Genomic DNA, 17,730 nt, shown 5'->3' with positions numbered 1-17,730 from the left:
TTTAAGTCAAAGCCTGCATATGTGTCCACCATACAGAAAAATTGCTCAATTTGTCCAAATAGAACTGAGTAAGAATGCCACCCGATATGAATATTTTACTCGAGTACAGCAGCGAATCTTAGGGTCCCCTGAACAATTTTTGAAGGAAACTAGTATTTTTGTACTTGTAAATTTTTTATTGTTATTAATTTTATTGTTTATGTGAAAAATTGATTAGGTGAATAATAAATAAGTAATAAATACAATAATAAATAAGGTAATAATAGGTGAATAATTGGTGAAATTATATTTTGGGTTTCGTGAGAATGTATCTATAAGTGTGAATGAGTACTATAAGAGTGGGGAGACGATGGTAGCTGAGTGGATAAGGTCTCAAGCTTATCCAACATCAGAAATATGATCAAATCATTGTGTGATAATGGCTGGAAGATCAGTATTGAAAAGGTACCAGCGCACACAGGAATCTCCAAGGTAATGAGGAAGCTGACGCAGCAGCAAAGGAAGCCACAGAAAACCCGAAACAACAGTCACCATAGTGCCGAAAAGCTACGTCATCTCCATGGCCTCGAAAATAACATTGGCATAATTGGAAGAACGTTGGAGGTGTACTACTAAAGGTCTTCAAACTAAAAAGTTCTTCCCAATGGTAGAAACGAGGATGGCAGTAGAACTGAAACACCACCATATGCTTACCCGACTTATAAGCAGCCATGGATGAACTCAAGAATATCTCTGTAGATTCCACATAACACGGGATTCGGAATGCAACTGTCCAGGTTGATCTCAACAAACATGGGACCACATCTTATTCGACTGCCCCATTCAAGAACTACGCTGAAAATCTCTAATAAGGAACGTTGTATGTAAAGGTGGACAATGGCCACCAGACCATCATATTTTGATTAGAGACCTTAAATAATTTTGTTAGTAAAATTGTATTAAACTAATTGTAAACAATAATTGTGTATGGATATGAAAACCTGAAATCACTATGGGATCAGGTACTAAATAAATTCTCTAGCCTTAGGAGTCTAAGGTTAGAAAAAAAAAGTGTCAGACTCTCGACTAGTAGATCCTGCAATCACAGGTTTATTCTCACAGTCACCTTTGGACTTTTTTTCTAATAAGGGCCACAAGGACAATTGATAATAACATAACTCTCATCCATGGAAGGTCTGGGGTGGATCTCATTATCCCTGAATTCGCTCCTGACCCCATTCAAAAATGAATTTCTTCTATGGAAGAACGCCGGCAAAATAAATAACACAACAATAGATGTTTAATTACCCTGACCTATTCTTCTCAGTGTTTAGTCTGTCAGATACTGGCTAAATCTGACAGATAACATCAGCAATTATATTCAAAGCAAAATCATCAGACATACCTGATCATATTTCACAAAAGCAATGAATATTAAAAATTGTTGAACATTTAAACTGTTCTTTGTACATACATCAAGGAAATATCAAAATATCTCGTCAGTTTTCTTTTCTACTAATTTGGTTGTTATCAATTTTAGTCTTTCGTCGCTTTAATGTAATAAAAAAACTGACTTAATACACTAAAAATGTGGAAATAGAAGTTCAACACCCCCTACATCTCACAACCTTGTAAAGAGACTTGGCTTCACGAAAATCACCCAGACTCAACCCTGAAGATGGCAATGTAACACAGAATATTCTCTTTTGCTAAGCAAGGCGAAGACATTTTGATTATGGCTTGTTTATTTTTATGAGGAAGGAAAAAAGACAAAAAATACAAAAACCTGAGAGATACAAATTATATGCATTTCTTTCAAAATTTGTTTGCACCATATTAATAACTATATCGTTCAAATTAATTAAAATATAAATCAGCCATAACTCTAACGCTAAAGAGTGAGCTTATTCACAAAATGCACTTACCAAAGACGACGCCAATCTCCAAATCGCTTTCTTGCACCTTTCCTGGTATCTGGGCTCTCTTGTCAGTTGACTCTTTTCTAGCGTTTAGTCAGGTCTCAAGTCTCCCTGATCGTGACTCTCCTCTTCAGATGACTATTCGACTCGTTTCTGCCCTTGACTACACTTGAAATGACTCTTTTGGCCTTGGGACTCAATTTGTCTCTCCCTGTCTCAATTGATATGATTTTCCGAACCTCCCTTTTTATATTGGTCCCCTAAGGTCAAAGCGAGGATCGATCATGACCACTGGTCGTCTGCTTAAAAAATGTGAAATACTTTGCAATTCCTGGGAGATTTTATTATGCATTCCCTCGATCCCATTGTCAATATTCTATAAGTGTAGGGTTGCAAAAGTCTTTCTAATGACCCATAATTTTTTATATTTTTTATTAGGTCTGTTCAGTCATGTTTCTACACTCCATGTTTTCAGAAATGTTCCTTCGTTTCCTACTGGGTTGGCAAATGATCAGATTTACAGCCCAGCATACAAGTACAAAATTCATTATGAACTATCAACATATTAATTTCAACGCATAAGACACGCGGAATGTTGAAACTCTTCAATTAGACCAACCAAGCTTAGGATAGGCAGACAATGTCTAAATTACATAATATCTCATGTTTTCAATGTTTTTGCAACAAATTTCCAGTGCTACATAATAGATATTTTATATTGTAGTGGAAGAAAAGGAGAATAATTTAGTCATCAGAGACCCCAACATGAAAAATAACTTGCAGACTAATCAATTCAAACAGGTTTATAAATAAATAGTGAAAAAATAGTGTTGTGGTCGTGAAGTAAAGAACATCGCCCATTGACTTTTCTCACCCTTTTGTTTGCCATTTCACCATTTTACATATCTCGTTAAAAAAATATGCAATTCAAAAAAAGCTCGTTGTAAAATTATGTATATTTTGTTCTGCATAATATAAGAATATAATACTTTATTATACTTTACTGTTTCATTATAGACTTTTTTTTAAATCTGATTAAGTCTTGTAGATTTAAAAATCATTGCAATTGTGCACAAAGGGTCCGTATTATATCCTCAAGGACCTCCACTTTTGTCTTAAGTGGTACCAGACTTGTTGAAGGAGGTATGTGTACAAAGAGTGCCCTCGCTTTATTGTGGCACAAAGACATGTAATACGTGAACTCGCAAAGATAGCTGGATATGGAACCAAAAAGAAATTCAAATATTTGTATTTATTTATAAGACAATACTTACTTTCCAGCGTTTGTTGACTGTTGAATTTTTATATCATCCCTTTTGACTTTTTCTATTAGATCATCAAGGTCGATTTCTGTCGAGAGAAGATCGCCCCCGTCAATCGGGCAAGTGTTGTTTTCAATTACGCACCCTGATACATCTTCTTGGCAATAGCCAGACTTTCTAGCTTGTTTTTCAAGCATCACAGAATCTTGATTATGCACCCCTACATGTATCACCAACTGTAAATTAAGACGATTAGGCATTTTGTTTTGTTTAAATATATGAGAAATACTCACATCAGGGTTATGATTCTTCCATATATCTTGTACTGTTGTCGCAGCACTTTTGTAAATCACTTGTATCTGGGTGGAGCGTAGTACGATGCCAAGTTTGGATTCTAAATTCGAATTGTGAAGCTGGTTTACAGCTTGCCAGCTATCGTTTACTTTATGGTCGCCGAACGGGCCAAATCCAGTGACAAACACAGTCTTATTTTTCTCATCCATTTCTGTCTGAACTCTCTGTTATCTTTTCTCTTTCTAACACTTTATCTCTAAAATTCAAATAAAAAAGATAATTTGTTTCTTATCTAAGTTTTAAAAAACGTGCAATAAATGCAAGAAAAAAATCTAATGTAAATTAAAAAAAAAGGATAATCTCAAATCATATATTAACACCTACTGTTTAATCATAGAAAACAAAGCTTTAATGCTTTAACAAATAAAAACAAAGCATAAGGAAAGAATTAAAGGGACAGAACTGTAATCATAGACCTTGGTCTACTTTCTGCTGTCTGGGAGTGATGAGACTTTTAAACTTGTTCGTCCATTAATAAAATATATAATGTAAAACAATATATTTTATTGACCAATGCATTATAGACAATAAAAGTTTATAAATATATCTTTCATCTACCTAACTTGTCACTTATCACACTCATATATAAGATACTTAAAAAAATAAATAAACGCAGAAATATAACAAAATATATGTTTACATATCGGCAGAGAATGTTTCAAGAGCACTGTTAATAAGTGGCCTTCAGAAGAAGGGTCATCCTCACCCGATTAAGAATAGGCCATGTGAGGTTGACACACTGGACTTACTTTTGGGCCAAAGCCCTGAAAGTGTAAGCCTGTAAAGAGAGAGGTTGCCTGATTGTCCACATAGTTGAAGGGTGCCATTTCTTGGCTCTATGTAGAGCAAGTAAGAATGACAGCCAATATGAGGGTTGAGCTTGAGCAAGCATCAATTATATAAGAGTAAAAATAAGAAGAGGATTTTGATCTCTACATTTAAAACTAACAAGAAATTTTATATTTATATGTGTAATGTCAATTATATTTTAACCACAAATAAAAATGTTTCAAACACTCCATTGGCAAAGATAAAACTAAATTTAATTAATGTATAATTTAAAAAAAAACTAAGCTAAAAATATTTGGCCCATTGATTCCAAATTGGAATGTGTACTTATTTTATTTTTTTATAATTTTTTTAAATTTATTTTTTTAAATTTGTTTAATAAAACAATGCAACCTGTGTTTGGGTCCCCTGTTCTGATTTTCAGAGGAAACAGGGTTGATTTAGTGGGGGGCATCTTAATCAGTGGTCAATTTTTATAATATTTTGCAAAAATAAACGTAGAATGAATGAATAAAATTAAAAAATTAATAACAATGAATATTGAAAACAAAAGTTTTTTTATTTTGCAGCAGCAGTTATTGTGTTTTCCACAGACATGCTTTAGGTATTAAACAAATGCCAGCCTCTTTTAAGAAGGTTTTGGATAAGTCTGTTCGAATTATTAATTATATCAGGTTGCAGCCATTGGAGTTGAGACTTTTCACAATATTATGTAACGATACGGGAAGCCTTCATCATCCCTGATTCTCCATACACAAATGAGGTGTCTTCCAATTGCAGGAATTACGTTCTGAAGTCTTATCTTGTTGATGGAACACAATGTCAAATTAGCCAACATTTTCAATTATTAAAAAAACAAAACAATGTGACTGTCGTATTTGTCAGATATTTCCATTAAAATGAATGACATGAGTCTTTCTTTTCAAGGGGAGAGTATCACAATTTTCAATGCTGACAAAGAAAAATCCAGTTTTGGGTTTAAACTGTTGAGAAGAAAGAGGTGGAGTGTTTTCCAGTGTTTGAACACCTTCGAAATTTAGAGATGTCCTTTGAGCACAATTTCCCAACAGTTCGAGATAAATGCTACAAGACCCTGAATGGGTGGTCAAACCATTTTCTGTTTTGAAAAAGCCAACCAATCTATCTTCAAGTGAATACGAATTTGGTAGACTTTACTTCAGACTCCACGTTGAAATTTATTTCGAGTCCGATACCCCCATTTTTGACTATGACTGGAAAACAAAAAATTTCAACCTTGAAAAAGCAAAACTTCCATTTGCCACAACTTACTGCTACGAATCTGGATTATCTACAAATCTATACAACCACCATAAATAAATACTGAAGATGAACCGGCCACCAGTCTCCAATTATCAAAAATTAAAACCAAATTATACAAATTGTGCAGGCTAAGACAACCTCACTCTTCCAATTGTTCATTAATCGTTCATGTTCAAATTATTACTTTTGAAATTGGCTCAAGTTTTGCATAACTATTGATTCCATTCTGTCCAGTTTGATTTTTGTGTTCCTTATTTGTATATATTACTGTATTGTTTTGGGTACATTAGTGTCTGTTGAGAATGAATGTATTTATTGGTGGAATATTGAGTTCCCCCTTTAACTTACACTCATCTATTGCGATTGATCTCTGCTAATTGATTTCCAAGATAATTCTTCTTTGCTGATTCTTCTCAGGAGTATGGCATCTAGATACTATATGATTTTCCTAAGGAATTCTTTTTCTAGATTCCATGGCCATTTTCTACCTATTGCAGGCAGTTTCATAGATATTGCATACACTGATGTCTCTGTCTCATGCATGGTTTTTGCGTTCTTTAGTTACCACAAAATTGGCCTGTGAGCTTTCAAGGCTTCTTTTTCTTGCAGTATATCTACTGACTTTTTGCCTCATGACCTGGGCCTCACCTTAGTGTTTGGTCTATTTAAAATATTCAGACAGTTCCAGACAAGTTCATCTCATAGGCTTGGAGAGCCTTTAGAGCTGCCAGGCTGTCCGATTATTATTATTATTTACTGAATACTATTGTCACAACCTTGAGATTATTTATTTCATTTTGGTTTAGCATGGCTTGAAAGATAGTTGTGACAGGGCCAAGGGCTATGCTGTACTCATAGTTAGGTCCCTTTTTGCCAGTTTAATTTTCCATCTTTGAGCCATCATCAACTGTCAAAACTTGAAAAGGAGTCTCAAGGTGAAAACCAAAAGGAGGTTTATATCAGTTCATAGATACAGCATAAAGTTTGGGGCAATGTTTGGGAGAAAAGAATTCTCCAATTTCTTCAACCAAGAAATAATTTATTTATTTGTCAGTCATGATCTGGATGTAGCTCCTGATCCAGTCTTGTGCAAAATTTCGTTACCAATTAAACAATGTTATTTGAGGAAATCAGTGCAAAATTTTTCTTTCAGTACCATGAGCAAATAATTTATTATCAATTAAAATTCGAATCCCGCTCGTGCCATTGACTTTTTTATCTCAACTAAAAACCTTAATTAATTGTAAAATATTAATTGGTCAAGCGGACCATGAAATTAGTGAATTTAATCAATTAAAATGATAAATTGGTGATTGGTTGAAGAAGATTTCCTTTATCTGAAAAACAATGTTTGGAGAAAGCTTTTTGCAAAACTTGAGAACAGCTACTCAAATTAAAAAGAGTTTGCACTGTTGAATTCATCATCGTAAAAACTTTTAAAAAAATGTACATTGATGAGTATTTTACAATTAATTAGGTTTTTAGTTGAGATGAAAAAAAGTTAATGGCATGAGAGGGATTCGAACCCACGACCTTCGGCTAGATACGCCGCTGCGTTCATCTCAACTAAAAGCCTTAATTAATTGTAAAGTATTAATTGGTCAAGCGGACCACGAAATTAGTGAATTTAAGGAATTGATGAGTATCTTGCCATTCGAAATCGATAAGTTTCTAACCTTATCCTGTTTCCTGGAAAGTTAGATCAAAACGTTTTGATGCATAAGAAACTAAACAAAAATAAAACTTTACATGTCTTAGGATTTTACACAAATATGACCCAATGAAAACAAAATATAGGGAGGAACAGAAATCAAACTCACCCTGTATAGATGTTAACACAGTAATGAATTTTGACAATATCCACAAATTAAATAGCTATAAAACTAATTTGCTATGATTAACTCTGTCAAAAGCCACTGAGAAGTCTATAAAAACAATAAAAATTTTGACCTCTTTATTTGATTGTAAATGTAGGACTAAATAATATACTAAAATGAAGTTGTGAGCATAACATTTTTTTAACTTCAATTTTACTTATTAAACCTGGTTTTATTTTTAAATATATAATTAATTCTTTTAATAAACACTATTTTGTAGGTAAAGAAATTTTTACCATCATACTCTGCAGCTTATTTTTAAAACTATATTTTACAGAGTTGTACATTTACTTGATATATTTTTTTTACTAAAATAATGCAGAATTCACATGAAAACAAACTTTTTATTTAGAAATGCACAATTTTACAGAACTACTCTTATTGCATTAGATAGGTGTGAAGCAACATTATATTTTTTTTAAATTGTAAAAAAAAAACAAGCTGTAAAGTAACCATTGTCATATGTATTTTTATTTAATAATGTTTAAAACACAGTAATTATTTATTTCTTTGAAAACCATTTTTGAAAGTATTTCATATTTAATATTAACTATTCTTACAATTAAAAGCGCCACAAATTAATGATTCGTAAGTGCTTTGAAAAGTCTATGAAAGTGATAGAAAACAAGTGTGCCCTGAGAGTAACAATGTCTTAGCTTGACAATACAGAAACATGGGTCGGAGGCAAGAAAAGGGTAATCGAAACGAAAGGGGGCAGATGGATGTAACAAGTGAATCAGACACCAGTTATGCCAATAGAAAAAGAAGATATGTCAAAAACAAGCATTCCACGATTTGCACTTTGATTCCGACTCCAAGGTAAACGAATGTTCTATTTGATAATAAAGACAGGTGGGAATTTTCTCATAAATAAACTAAAGATCTTGTTTTAGGGGCCCTCGAAAAACAGAAATGTGTTCTAAGCACAAAAGAAATGCAAAAAATTCAACGAACAATACTACTTACAGACCTAAGTATAGCTGTCAACTTTGTAAAATTCACAAGCGTTTTAATTTTAAATTTCTTTTGCTTTAATAGAGATAGTTATGAAGATGAAAGTCTCTATGAAAACCATGAAAGTCCAAAAGGAAAGTCTCAAAGTTGTCATCAGTGTACAAAGTCAAAATTTTCTTCAAAGGGCAGAACCCACAAACAATTTGATAACTATGATAATTCAGAAATAAGTAGAGAAGATTTGGAGTCAAAGTAAGTATTTAGTGAAAACAATTAATTACAATTTAAAAAAAAAAAAAAAAAAAGGGAAACGAGTGTGTCAGCAAAACCATGGTTTCTCTGGGTACCTGGGTACATAGATCTGGAGAGTAATGAAAAGGCGGACGAGGCAGCTAAGGCCAAGACAACTCAACTTCCAGACCTAACCACCAAGATCTGGCCTCCTGACATTAAAAAATTAATTCAAAAATCATTATTAGACAAAAGTTGCAGCATCAGATCAGCAGTGAAGATCTCACATACCAAGAGATTGATAGGTGGCCCTCGGAGGACCTGACTCGTAGAAAAATGGTCATCCTCATCCAATTAAGAATAGGCGACACACTTAACTTTAGGGAGAATGTGAATTGGTTTAGATTTAGGAACTGATTGTGTTGGGGGGCTGAAATGACCTAGCTGGTGGTAGCCCCTGGAGCCTAACCTCAGTGGCTGGACGGATAAGACACGTCTGATCCCAGACCTCCAACATCCAGCATAAAGAATTATCTAGGCCTGCCAGTAATTAATTGTAAATTACAAAATCTGGAATTGCCGGTGGACTGAGAAGTGTTAGGCTCAACCCATTACACGCGTGTATATATGTTCATGCATGAGCAGATTTAAACTTATATAAATTAGTAATAAGTTAGGAGATTATATATATTGCATTAGCTGAGTAATAGTACATGAAACAACTTCATTAGATGTTGATTATAGTAATACAAGCTAAAAAGTACATGCTACATTATCAATCTTGTAATTTGATGCATTTTGGCAACCTCAGTGCCTCAATTTAAGTTAAAGAGGGAAAAAAATTATCATTTTTAATTCTGAGTAAAGAAAGTAAAGTAATTTCTGTCGTACAGGAGAACTTAACGTCCAACTACCAATTAGGTGTGAGGGCTCAAACCACTTTCCAATACATTCTCCACATTATTTTTATTCACAATAAAAACAATTAAAATTCTATATGCTGTGCTGGGATTCAAATCCAGGTCCACTAGAGTGGCAAATGCGAGTAGGGCACCGTAACCACTCGGTCACCATGTCCACATTTAACTGCATAACAGTAAATTGATATTGTCTTTTTCAGTGAAGAATCTTTTGATCATCTTAATGACTGTGATAAAGGGAAATCTCTTTTAAAGAAGTATGGAAATGTATTTGATAAATGTATAGCAGAGGAGTTTGAGGAATTGGTGAAGTGTGAAAAGTGCAAAGAAGAGACACAAAGGAAAAATGACAGTAAAATGTACTTGAAAAATACAAGAGCAACCCAGGCAAACAAATTGACAAAGGAACAGCTAAAATTAATTGCGATGGACAAACCCCCACTAGATAAGCTAAGCGAAATACCACTTAAGTACTTAAAACCGAGGCCTCCATCACACTACAGGCAAAATGAAAAGGTAAATATTTAAAAAATACAATAGTCTTAAAGACAAATTAAAGGTATATTTTCTTTTTTAGCCTAAATCAGTATTGGCAAAAAACTGCTTTCCTGAAGCGAACTTCGAACAATTTGTTCAAAGTATAACTGAAAGAGCGCATTCCGTACAAAATAAGGGTGAATCCATCATGGAAGTAAGTGATGGTAATTTTTTCCAATCAGTGGCTTAAAATATACACTCATGGTTGAAAGATACAGTTAGTAAATTATAGGATGATTGGTTTGAACCAGGCCTTGCCTCGGTGAAAAAAAAGTCAGAACCCCAGCCTTATTTACACCCAAATGTCGAGAAACTCTTTTCCAAGGATACTACGAAGGTGATCCTCAGTCATTTTCAATTGATTGACTTGTTAAAAAAGCAACACTATTTCAGAAAGTTTTGAACACCTTAGATGAAAAATCTGTCAGCACTCAGACAGACATCAAATGGGAAAATATCCTGCAAAGCACGCTATTCTATGAGATGGATTTGGAAAGAAAGGCGCCGTTTGTTTTTGACCTGCATAAGTTACAAAATGACAACTGGAGAGAAGCTTTAGCACAGCAAGAAGTACCTGATCGCGTCCCTGTAAATCCTCTTTTGTCGTACAACTTAAAAAGAAAGTAAGGATGATAAACTTTGCTTTTTAAAACCTTCATAAGCATGACTTTCTTTTTACATAGAGGATTACATGACATATGTCTTTGCTGTTCTGGTGTTCCTCTTGAAAAACATCACGTTTCTGACAAATGTATCAATACGGACCCGTTAACTGAAAAGAGGGTAACATTCGGAAAATGCACTGTAATGAATACTTTCACAAATGAGAGTGATGATACAGATGAGCATGCAGAGCCATCAACCCAATTTGTTAATAAAGCAACAGAACAAACAGACACATTGTAAGTTGAAGTTAATTAATAACTTATTTAAGCAATATAACTTTTATATAGTACAATAATGATTAAATTTTGCTACTGTACAATAAAAAATAAAAAACAATTGTATATATATTATTTTTCAGAGATAAAAAACAAAACTTGGGTAAGGGTGGAGGTGATACATTATGTCAAAATTCAAACTTGAATAAACAAACTCCTTCGCCTTCAAAAAGTGACAAGGTAATTCTGAAGAGTTTAATTTTATTTTATCATGGTTTGATCAACATTTTCTTAGGACATTTACGAATCTGCGTTGAAAGGTGAACTTAAACAAGGAGATTATTTAACATGCTTAAAAATCATCGATAACATAACATGTGCTATGTTGGAGCTTGACTTCAACGACAGTTTAAAACTGGCTGCAGGTGGGGATCACCTAAAGCAAATGCAGAAGTTGAGGGAAGATCACTTAAAACACATACAAAAAGAAGTACACCACTTAGAAGAACTTGATAAGTAATGCCTAATGGAATTTAATGCATTCAAGTGTAATTGTTTTATTATTGTTGTTGATTTTTTATAAGGTTCCTTAAGAAATTCTCAACTCAAGACAGTGACAGTTAGGAGGAAGCCAAAGACATTTTTCAAATTCCTCAAATCCCATGTCTTTCACCCTCCTTGTAGGAAATAGGTGGTGGAAATAGGTGCAGAAGGGGAAATAAACTTTTGTACAGTATATTCTTGTTTGATATAATTTATATATGTCAAATATCTCATTTATTTTTTTAACTTAACATCGTGTTATTTGTGTTTTAATTTTTTAATATTAATTATACAATTGATAAATGACATAGGGTATCCCTGGTGGGAGGAACTAAGAAGGTTAAATGCTTTAACTGTTAAGAAAGCACGTGTTTATTTGTTTGTTTTGTTGTTTGACAATTCTGAATTTAATATGACAAGAAAACATGGTAGGAAAAGGCAGAAAAAGTTTTTATACAGAGCCAACAAGAAGCTCAAGGAGGAACGATTCGGCCACATACTGGACAAAGATACCTATGAGTACTTTTTGAGAATAGCGGAGACGTTGAAATTGGACAATAGCGACGAGGAAAAAGGTACGTTTTCGTTATACAAATCAAACACTTAAAGTCGAGTAAATAAACGTTAAATTTACAGGAGTCCTGGCCGAGAACGTCCTTAGGGAAACCCAAGGCAAAGAAGGTGATTTCACATCACACCCTTTATCCGCACGAGTGCTTGAAGGTATACTGCCCTGGGCTTCTTGGAATGATCTTTCTAGGTTGAGAGATGCATTCGCTGAAAAACGACACTGGGCCAAAAATGGATGTCAGGCTCACGTGCAGGAATCGCTCATAAAAGATGCCGGACAAAGAGCACAGGTTTGTTGATTCTCCATAACTTGTTACGTTAAAAAATAATGCTTGTAAGCGGTGCAGCAATGTACTATGAACAGAATACACAATTAATTTTTTCTTGAAAGGAAGGTAAGGTTCAAAAATACAAAAACCAAAGAGAAACTCATGCACATCTATTGCTGTACTTCCAGACCTTCTCAATATTTATAATAGTATATAAAAGTCAGCCATAACTCGAACCCTAGGGCTTAGCTTATTTAGAAAAATAACTTAGTGTGAACGACACTAGCCAACACCAGTTTCCACATCTTTAAGCCATCTAGTTTCTCCTTTCTGCTGCGTCCTAGTTGATAGTTGACTCTATTCGACTCGTCACAGCTCTTGACAGTCAACTTTGTGTTTCAACTTGTGTACACTCACTCTCTGTTGGTCTGTGTCTGTCCTGTCTACTGTGCCCTAGGCACTACACTGCCTTGGAGAATTGGAGAAAATGTCAGAGATGGAAAATAAATCTGGAGTGGATAACATGCACACTCAGGCTTCGACAGTAATGAAAAGGCATATGCTCTGGCACAAAACACAATGAAAGATAGTACAGTACTGACAACATACACAAAAGTTCTACACTCACTTATAAAAAGAAGTGTGAGCGAACAAAATGTGAAGGCATGGAGTGGCTAGGGATGAAAAATATATGAGGAAAAGTTAGGCGAACAACTAGCAATTTGAAAAGCGAGATTTGGGCAGAAGAATTTACAACCATAAAGAAAGGTGAACAGCTAAAATTTGTCATAATGATGGAAGGTCAAGTAGCCATAGACACTATTTGCAATGTAATAAAACAAAAGAAAGCATGTCAAGGAAATTTGCATGAAAATAAGAAGTCATAGGATGCTGGGGTCCGAGATCAAGTTAGTTGGGTGAAGGCTGGAATTATGTAAAATTTTGTAAAGAGGCTGGCCATCGAGCTAAGGAAGCACCTACTGATTTGACTTTAACAGTAAGCTACAATATTGTTCCAAAAAGTCATGTGAAAGAAATTGATATCAAAGCAATGGATAAGTGGCATAAAAGACGGCAAGCTTTCATAGTATCGTAGTAGCTTTCATAGATTTATCTAAATTGTAAATAATGTATACATGTAACAGAAGAAAATTTTAAATTAATTAAGGTTTTCAGTTGAAATGAAAAAAAGCTAATGGCACGAGCGGGATTCGAACCAACGATCTTCGGCTAGATACGCTGCTGCTCTACCACTTGAGCTATCGTGACCTCGATCCACTCGGACATCAACTTCCTATCTCAACCCCACCTTATGAGTTTTCCCTCCTTTTTGCCATTTTTTTCATCTCAACTGAAAACCTTAATTAATTGTAATGATTTAATTGGTCAAGCGGACCACGAAATTAGTGAATTTAAAAATTTTTAAATATTGATAGTGTTAAAGAAAGAAGTTTTATTTTATTCATTGTTATCAGTTTATTATTTGTTGTGATAAAGAAAGAAATTTTAAGTATTTAATTAATTTATTGTTTATTTTATTCATTATTATTAGACTATTAATTTTTGTTATTGTTTCTGAGAGTGAAAAATTTATATTTTTTTAAAGATTTGAAATGCAAAGTATGTAAATGCTAACAACCTTGCAATCCAAAATGGGAAGCGGATAAATTCCCAAGGCAAGGGGTACTTGCAGTATGGTAAAAAAACATTCAACCGTCAATTCTATTCAATTCATCTCGTCACTTGACAGTCAACTTCGTGTCTCGACCGGGTGTGTTCACACACCCTCTGTCGGTCTGACCCTGGCTGATTGAGTCTGTCCTCTTTTCTGCTGCATCCGAGACACTTGGTAGTCGACTATTCAATTCATTTTGGCCCTTGATATCGCATCTCCCCATCCTTTGTTGAGGTCCTATGGTATGAGTTGTACAAACACCAATCAGCTAATGTGATCCTAAATTTATGGTGACTCTCAACTTATGAGCCCTGCCCACAATATGCAACAACTTTCCCTCAATAAATAATTTAACTTAGGTCTTTTCACTTGTCGCATCTCTACACCCTCCAGGCTTTTGGGATATGTCCTTTGTTCTATCCTAAATTAGGAACTATCAGATTTTTACAGCCTATATTAAAAAAAATACGTACCAAATTCTTTGGACTTGCCTATTATGTTAACAATTATTTTCAACTCATTTATTCCAACTTATATTAAGACTGTGACTGGCTTACTCATCATCATGGATAATTCTGGTTTTGTACATACAATAATGACATATTGCTTTAAGTTGCTTTAGGCCTCTTCAAATTAATTCAAAGTATTAACCCCATATTTTCATAAATTGTGATTGCTTATCTGATTGCAATATTATAATTTATTTTTTGTTTTTCTTTTCTAGAATGGTAACGAAGAAAAAGAAGAATGTTTAGAATATATCAGACAAAAGTCAATGTTTTACCTGAACAATCTAGAGGAACAAATTTTGGAAGTGAATCTGAACCATCTAACGCGGACTTGCTTAGAGGTGTGCTCTGGTATCATGCAAGAGAAAGGCACTTCAAAACAACTTTCACCTCTTCTTCCCGATGTCGTAAAAGAATATTTATCCAGATTTAAAAAGTGGCACCAATTCTCAGGTAATTTATTGATTTTAACTACATGTTTGAAATTTAATTAACTAGATATATTTTTCAGGGACTTACAAGGAAGAAGTTGTATCTGGGCTTTTACAAGTTGTGCTTCGTTCTGCATCAAAATGTTGTCCAAAGGCATGTGCAGCATTTATAAACATATTGATTGATAATTGTTTACTCAACGATTATGTGAAGGAAACACAAGAAAATACCTTTTTTGACAACATTTCAAGAAACAGGTTGGGGATTTTTTTCTTAAGATTCTATTATTATAATTACTTTTATTTATTTGTATTTTTTAGTTTACTGGAGACCATGATTGAAGTTAGCAATGCGGAAGTGTATGAAAAAATCTATACTAGTTTTTTAAAAGGCGGTATAAAGGATCTTGCCAAAGGGAAAAACAGCAACTTTATCATTGCCAAACTTTTGAGGTCCTGCCCGGGAAAAATACAGCTGGAACCAATTTTTGAAGAAATGGGCACAAATTACCAGGCATTCATGGAATACCCTCAGGTTCTTGTCGCGTTATCAGAAGCCTGTCTTAAATGTGGCATAAAACAAGGAGATTTAATCAAAGTATGTATTGAGATTGTTAAAAAAAAAAAAAAAAAAAGTTTTTTCTATTAAATTTAATTTTGCAGAATACAAAAACAACGCTTTCATGTGATATTCAAAATGGTGACCAGACATTTGTAAAATGTCTATTATGGATGACATCACCTGATAAACTGGATCTGAAGTCTCAGACTAGCATTCATGGAAGTATGATACTCCAAAACATGCTCACTTTCAAAAAACCCATAAAGGTTTAGATATTCAGTGTTTAAAATATGAACACATTGTAAAGAAATATATTTTCAGATTGTCGAGGGTCTCCTTGGGTTGAATTTTGATGAACTGAAAATAATAGCTGAAGATCCAAAAGGTTCACGCATATTTGACGCTTTCGTTTTGAGCAATTCAGTGGGGGAAAAATCAAGAGATAGGCTCATCAACAAATTCAATGTAAGTCAAAGTTGTTGCATTATTACAACATAAATTACCTTTTTTTCTTCTTTTTATCCAGGATGCATATATTGACTTAGCAATGACAAAATTTGGATCGAGAGTTTTTGACGCTTTATGGTCTAAAAGCTCTGGAAAGCAAAGAGAAGCCATCATGAAAAATATGACACGTAGGATTTTGTCCAATCAGTATGGAAGCAAGATCGCAACAATGATAGATCTCAATACGTACCTTACTGACAGAAAAAATTGGAATCCAAAAAACAAGCAATGATCATTTTTATTTATTTATATAAATATATTTAAATGTAAATAAAAATTATGTTAATAAAGTATATTTATATATATTTTTTGTAATGTGATTTTACAAATTATAGAATTTGTTTCCTGTTGAGTCTAAAGAAATTTGAAGTGTTCAAGTCAACTGAGCTCTAAGATTTAGCTATTATATTTCAAATTGAAATAGAATAGCTACATATTAAAAACAAGCTGGGCTGCTTTCATACTGGAACTGACTATGTCTGATTTAAATCGAAGGTATTCCCCGAACTCGCAACTTAGGAAATGTAATCACTCTGGAGCTAACTTAATTAGGTTTAGTTTTGACCTGAACTCGATCCCTGCAAATTGGGGTTTTTGCATTCAACAGATGACTTAAGGCTTCACTTCCAATAGGTAAATGCGAATCTCTTATGGGCAAAATGGTGTGAGCATTCCTTGCCTGACAAGTATCTAAAAAAACCATTCACCAATGGAACAATTATCACTGAGAGACAAACTGCTTGAACAAGTCTGTTCCAATCTGAGAGCTTGGAGAATTTGGATAACTAAACTGTCCCTAGTCATTGTTAGATGTAGTCGGTTGCAGTGTTGACCAACCTTGGATTTGGTTGTTTCTTGTACATGTAACACAAAATTCATAACACATATAAGAAAGAAGACATTTTTAAATTTTGATCCAGCCAACCCTATCAATTCTGCATCTTATGAGCTCACCACACAAGTGCTTTGATAATTGATTTTTATAGGTTAAATTCTGCACATGTAAACACAATGTTGGCTTCTTGTGGCAAGCAGTGAGAATCATTCACTATGGTATTTTGTGGTCCGGGGTCAGACGTACCACCGCTAAAAACTTAAGCACACTCATTCTTAAATACACTCTTTCCGATTCACATACCATTCACTCAAGTACGGTAAAAGAGTACTCAATCTTCCTTCATCATCCTTTACACATAAACTAACTAGTCTAATAGGGTTGATGGGACACTTGATATTGTCATCAACTTGTAGTACACATTCACATTTATAAATACATTCTCAAGAAACTGTTTACACAGAATACATTTACCCTATTGTATTTAGTTCTCCGGAAAACATAAAGAAAATAATTTTTTAAATAGGACGCCTTTCAAAATTTTTTCTCGATTTTATGTGAAAGTTGCTCCAATATTAAAAAATGTCACAAAATGTTCTTAAAAATGACTCAATGTCTCATTTTTATGTGAAAAACGAAAACATTTTTAAAAAATTTATTTCCAAATCATCAACAAAAATGAATTGATAAATAAATTAAGAAAATAAATTTTAAAAAATGTCTACAAATTTATTGACAACAAAAGAAGCTGTTGATAAATGCGTTGTCGGTAGTTCTATAATAGAGGAAAAAATTAAATAAGTATCTCTTAGCTAAACCAATAAATCAGCAATATTCAGGGAGAA

The 17,730-nt window shown here is 33.7% G+C and overlaps 3 protein-coding genes across 8 annotated transcripts in view; 2 read left to right on the top strand and 1 right to left on the bottom strand.

The window, feature by feature from the left end:
• Nucleotides 1-1,766: 1,766 nt before the first annotated feature.
• The window catches only part of LOC106662427 (pyroglutamyl-peptidase 1), a 31,788-nt gene continuing 15,824 nt past the window's right edge, over nt 1,767-17,730 (bottom strand). For all 3 annotated transcript variants that reach the window (XM_014386516.2, XM_014386517.2, XM_014386515.1), the window contains exons 2-4: nt 3,454-3,710; nt 3,173-3,396; nt 1,767-3,112 (exon numbers count right to left, since the gene is read on the bottom strand). In XM_014386516.2, coding sequence (XP_014242002.1) covers nt 2,956-3,112; nt 3,173-3,396; nt 3,454-3,663 — 591 coding nt within the window. In that variant the 5' untranslated portion in view covers nt 3,664-3,710 and the 3' untranslated portion in view covers nt 1,767-2,955. The remainder of the gene's footprint in view (nt 3,113-3,172; nt 3,397-3,453; nt 3,711-17,730) is intronic.
• On the top strand, nt 7,929-11,720 carry LOC106662422. 4 transcript variants are annotated; one of them, XM_014386509.1, is made up of 12 exons: nt 7,929-8,049; nt 8,131-8,280; nt 8,355-8,435; nt 8,500-8,667; nt 9,767-10,082; nt 10,144-10,257; nt 10,336-10,440; nt 10,497-10,726; nt 10,787-11,005; nt 11,128-11,224; nt 11,280-11,500; nt 11,569-11,720. In XM_014386509.1, exons 2-12 carry the CDS (start codon nt 8,135-8,137, stop codon nt 11,606-11,608), a joined length of 1,737 nt encoding a protein of 578 aa, XP_014241995.1. In that variant the 5' UTR covers nt 7,929-8,049; nt 8,131-8,134; the 3' UTR covers nt 11,609-11,720. The 4 variants fall into 4 exon arrangements, with proteins under 4 accessions (XP_014241995.1, XP_014241993.1, XP_014241994.1 ...); XM_014386507.1 differs by having other exon boundaries at nt 8,343-8,435; XM_014386508.1 differs by having other exon boundaries at nt 7,938-8,049; nt 8,118-8,280.
• Nucleotides 11,799-16,304, top strand: LOC106662424 (nucleolar protein 9). The gene is made up of 8 exons (XM_014386510.2): nt 11,799-12,102; nt 12,164-12,387; nt 14,766-15,003; nt 15,062-15,239; nt 15,303-15,579; nt 15,645-15,809; nt 15,865-16,008; nt 16,070-16,304. The coding sequence occupies exons 1-8, from the start codon at nt 11,940-11,942 to the stop codon at nt 16,280-16,282; spliced, it is 1,602 nt and encodes a 533-aa protein (XP_014241996.1). The 5' UTR covers nt 11,799-11,939; the 3' UTR covers nt 16,283-16,304.

Source organism: Cimex lectularius, unplaced genomic scaffold, assembly GCF_000648675.2.
Source record: "Cimex lectularius strain Harlan isolate CLEC.00 unplaced genomic scaffold, Clec_2.1 scaffold33, whole genome shotgun sequence".
Taxonomy (NCBI): domain Eukaryota; kingdom Metazoa; phylum Arthropoda; class Insecta; order Hemiptera; family Cimicidae; genus Cimex; species Cimex lectularius.
This window is presented reverse-complemented; position numbering and strand designations above follow the sequence as displayed.

Excerpts from the sequence above, each read along its gene's own strand:
- LOC106662422 (XM_014386507.1), top strand. The coding sequence starts at position 8,135 with ATGGGTCGGAGGCAAGAAAAGGGTAATCGAAACGAAAGGGGGCAGATG. Across the intron at positions 10,727-10,786 it reads TCGTACAACTTAAAAAGAAA|AGGATTACATGACATATGTC; the intron begins GTAAGGATGATA and ends CTTTTTACATAG. Across the intron at positions 11,501-11,568 it reads CACTTAGAAGAACTTGATAA|GTTCCTTAAGAAATTCTCAA; the intron begins GTAATGCCTAAT and ends ATTTTTTATAAG.
- LOC106662424 (XM_014386510.2), top strand. The coding sequence starts at position 11,940 with ATGACAAGAAAACATGGTAGGAAAAGGCAGAAAAAGTTTTTATACAGA. Across the intron at positions 15,580-15,644 it reads AACAAGGAGATTTAATCAAA|AATACAAAAACAACGCTTTC; the intron begins GTATGTATTGAG and ends TTAATTTTGCAG. Across the intron at positions 16,009-16,069 it reads GGCTCATCAACAAATTCAAT|GATGCATATATTGACTTAGC; the intron begins GTAAGTCAAAGT and ends CTTTTTATCCAG.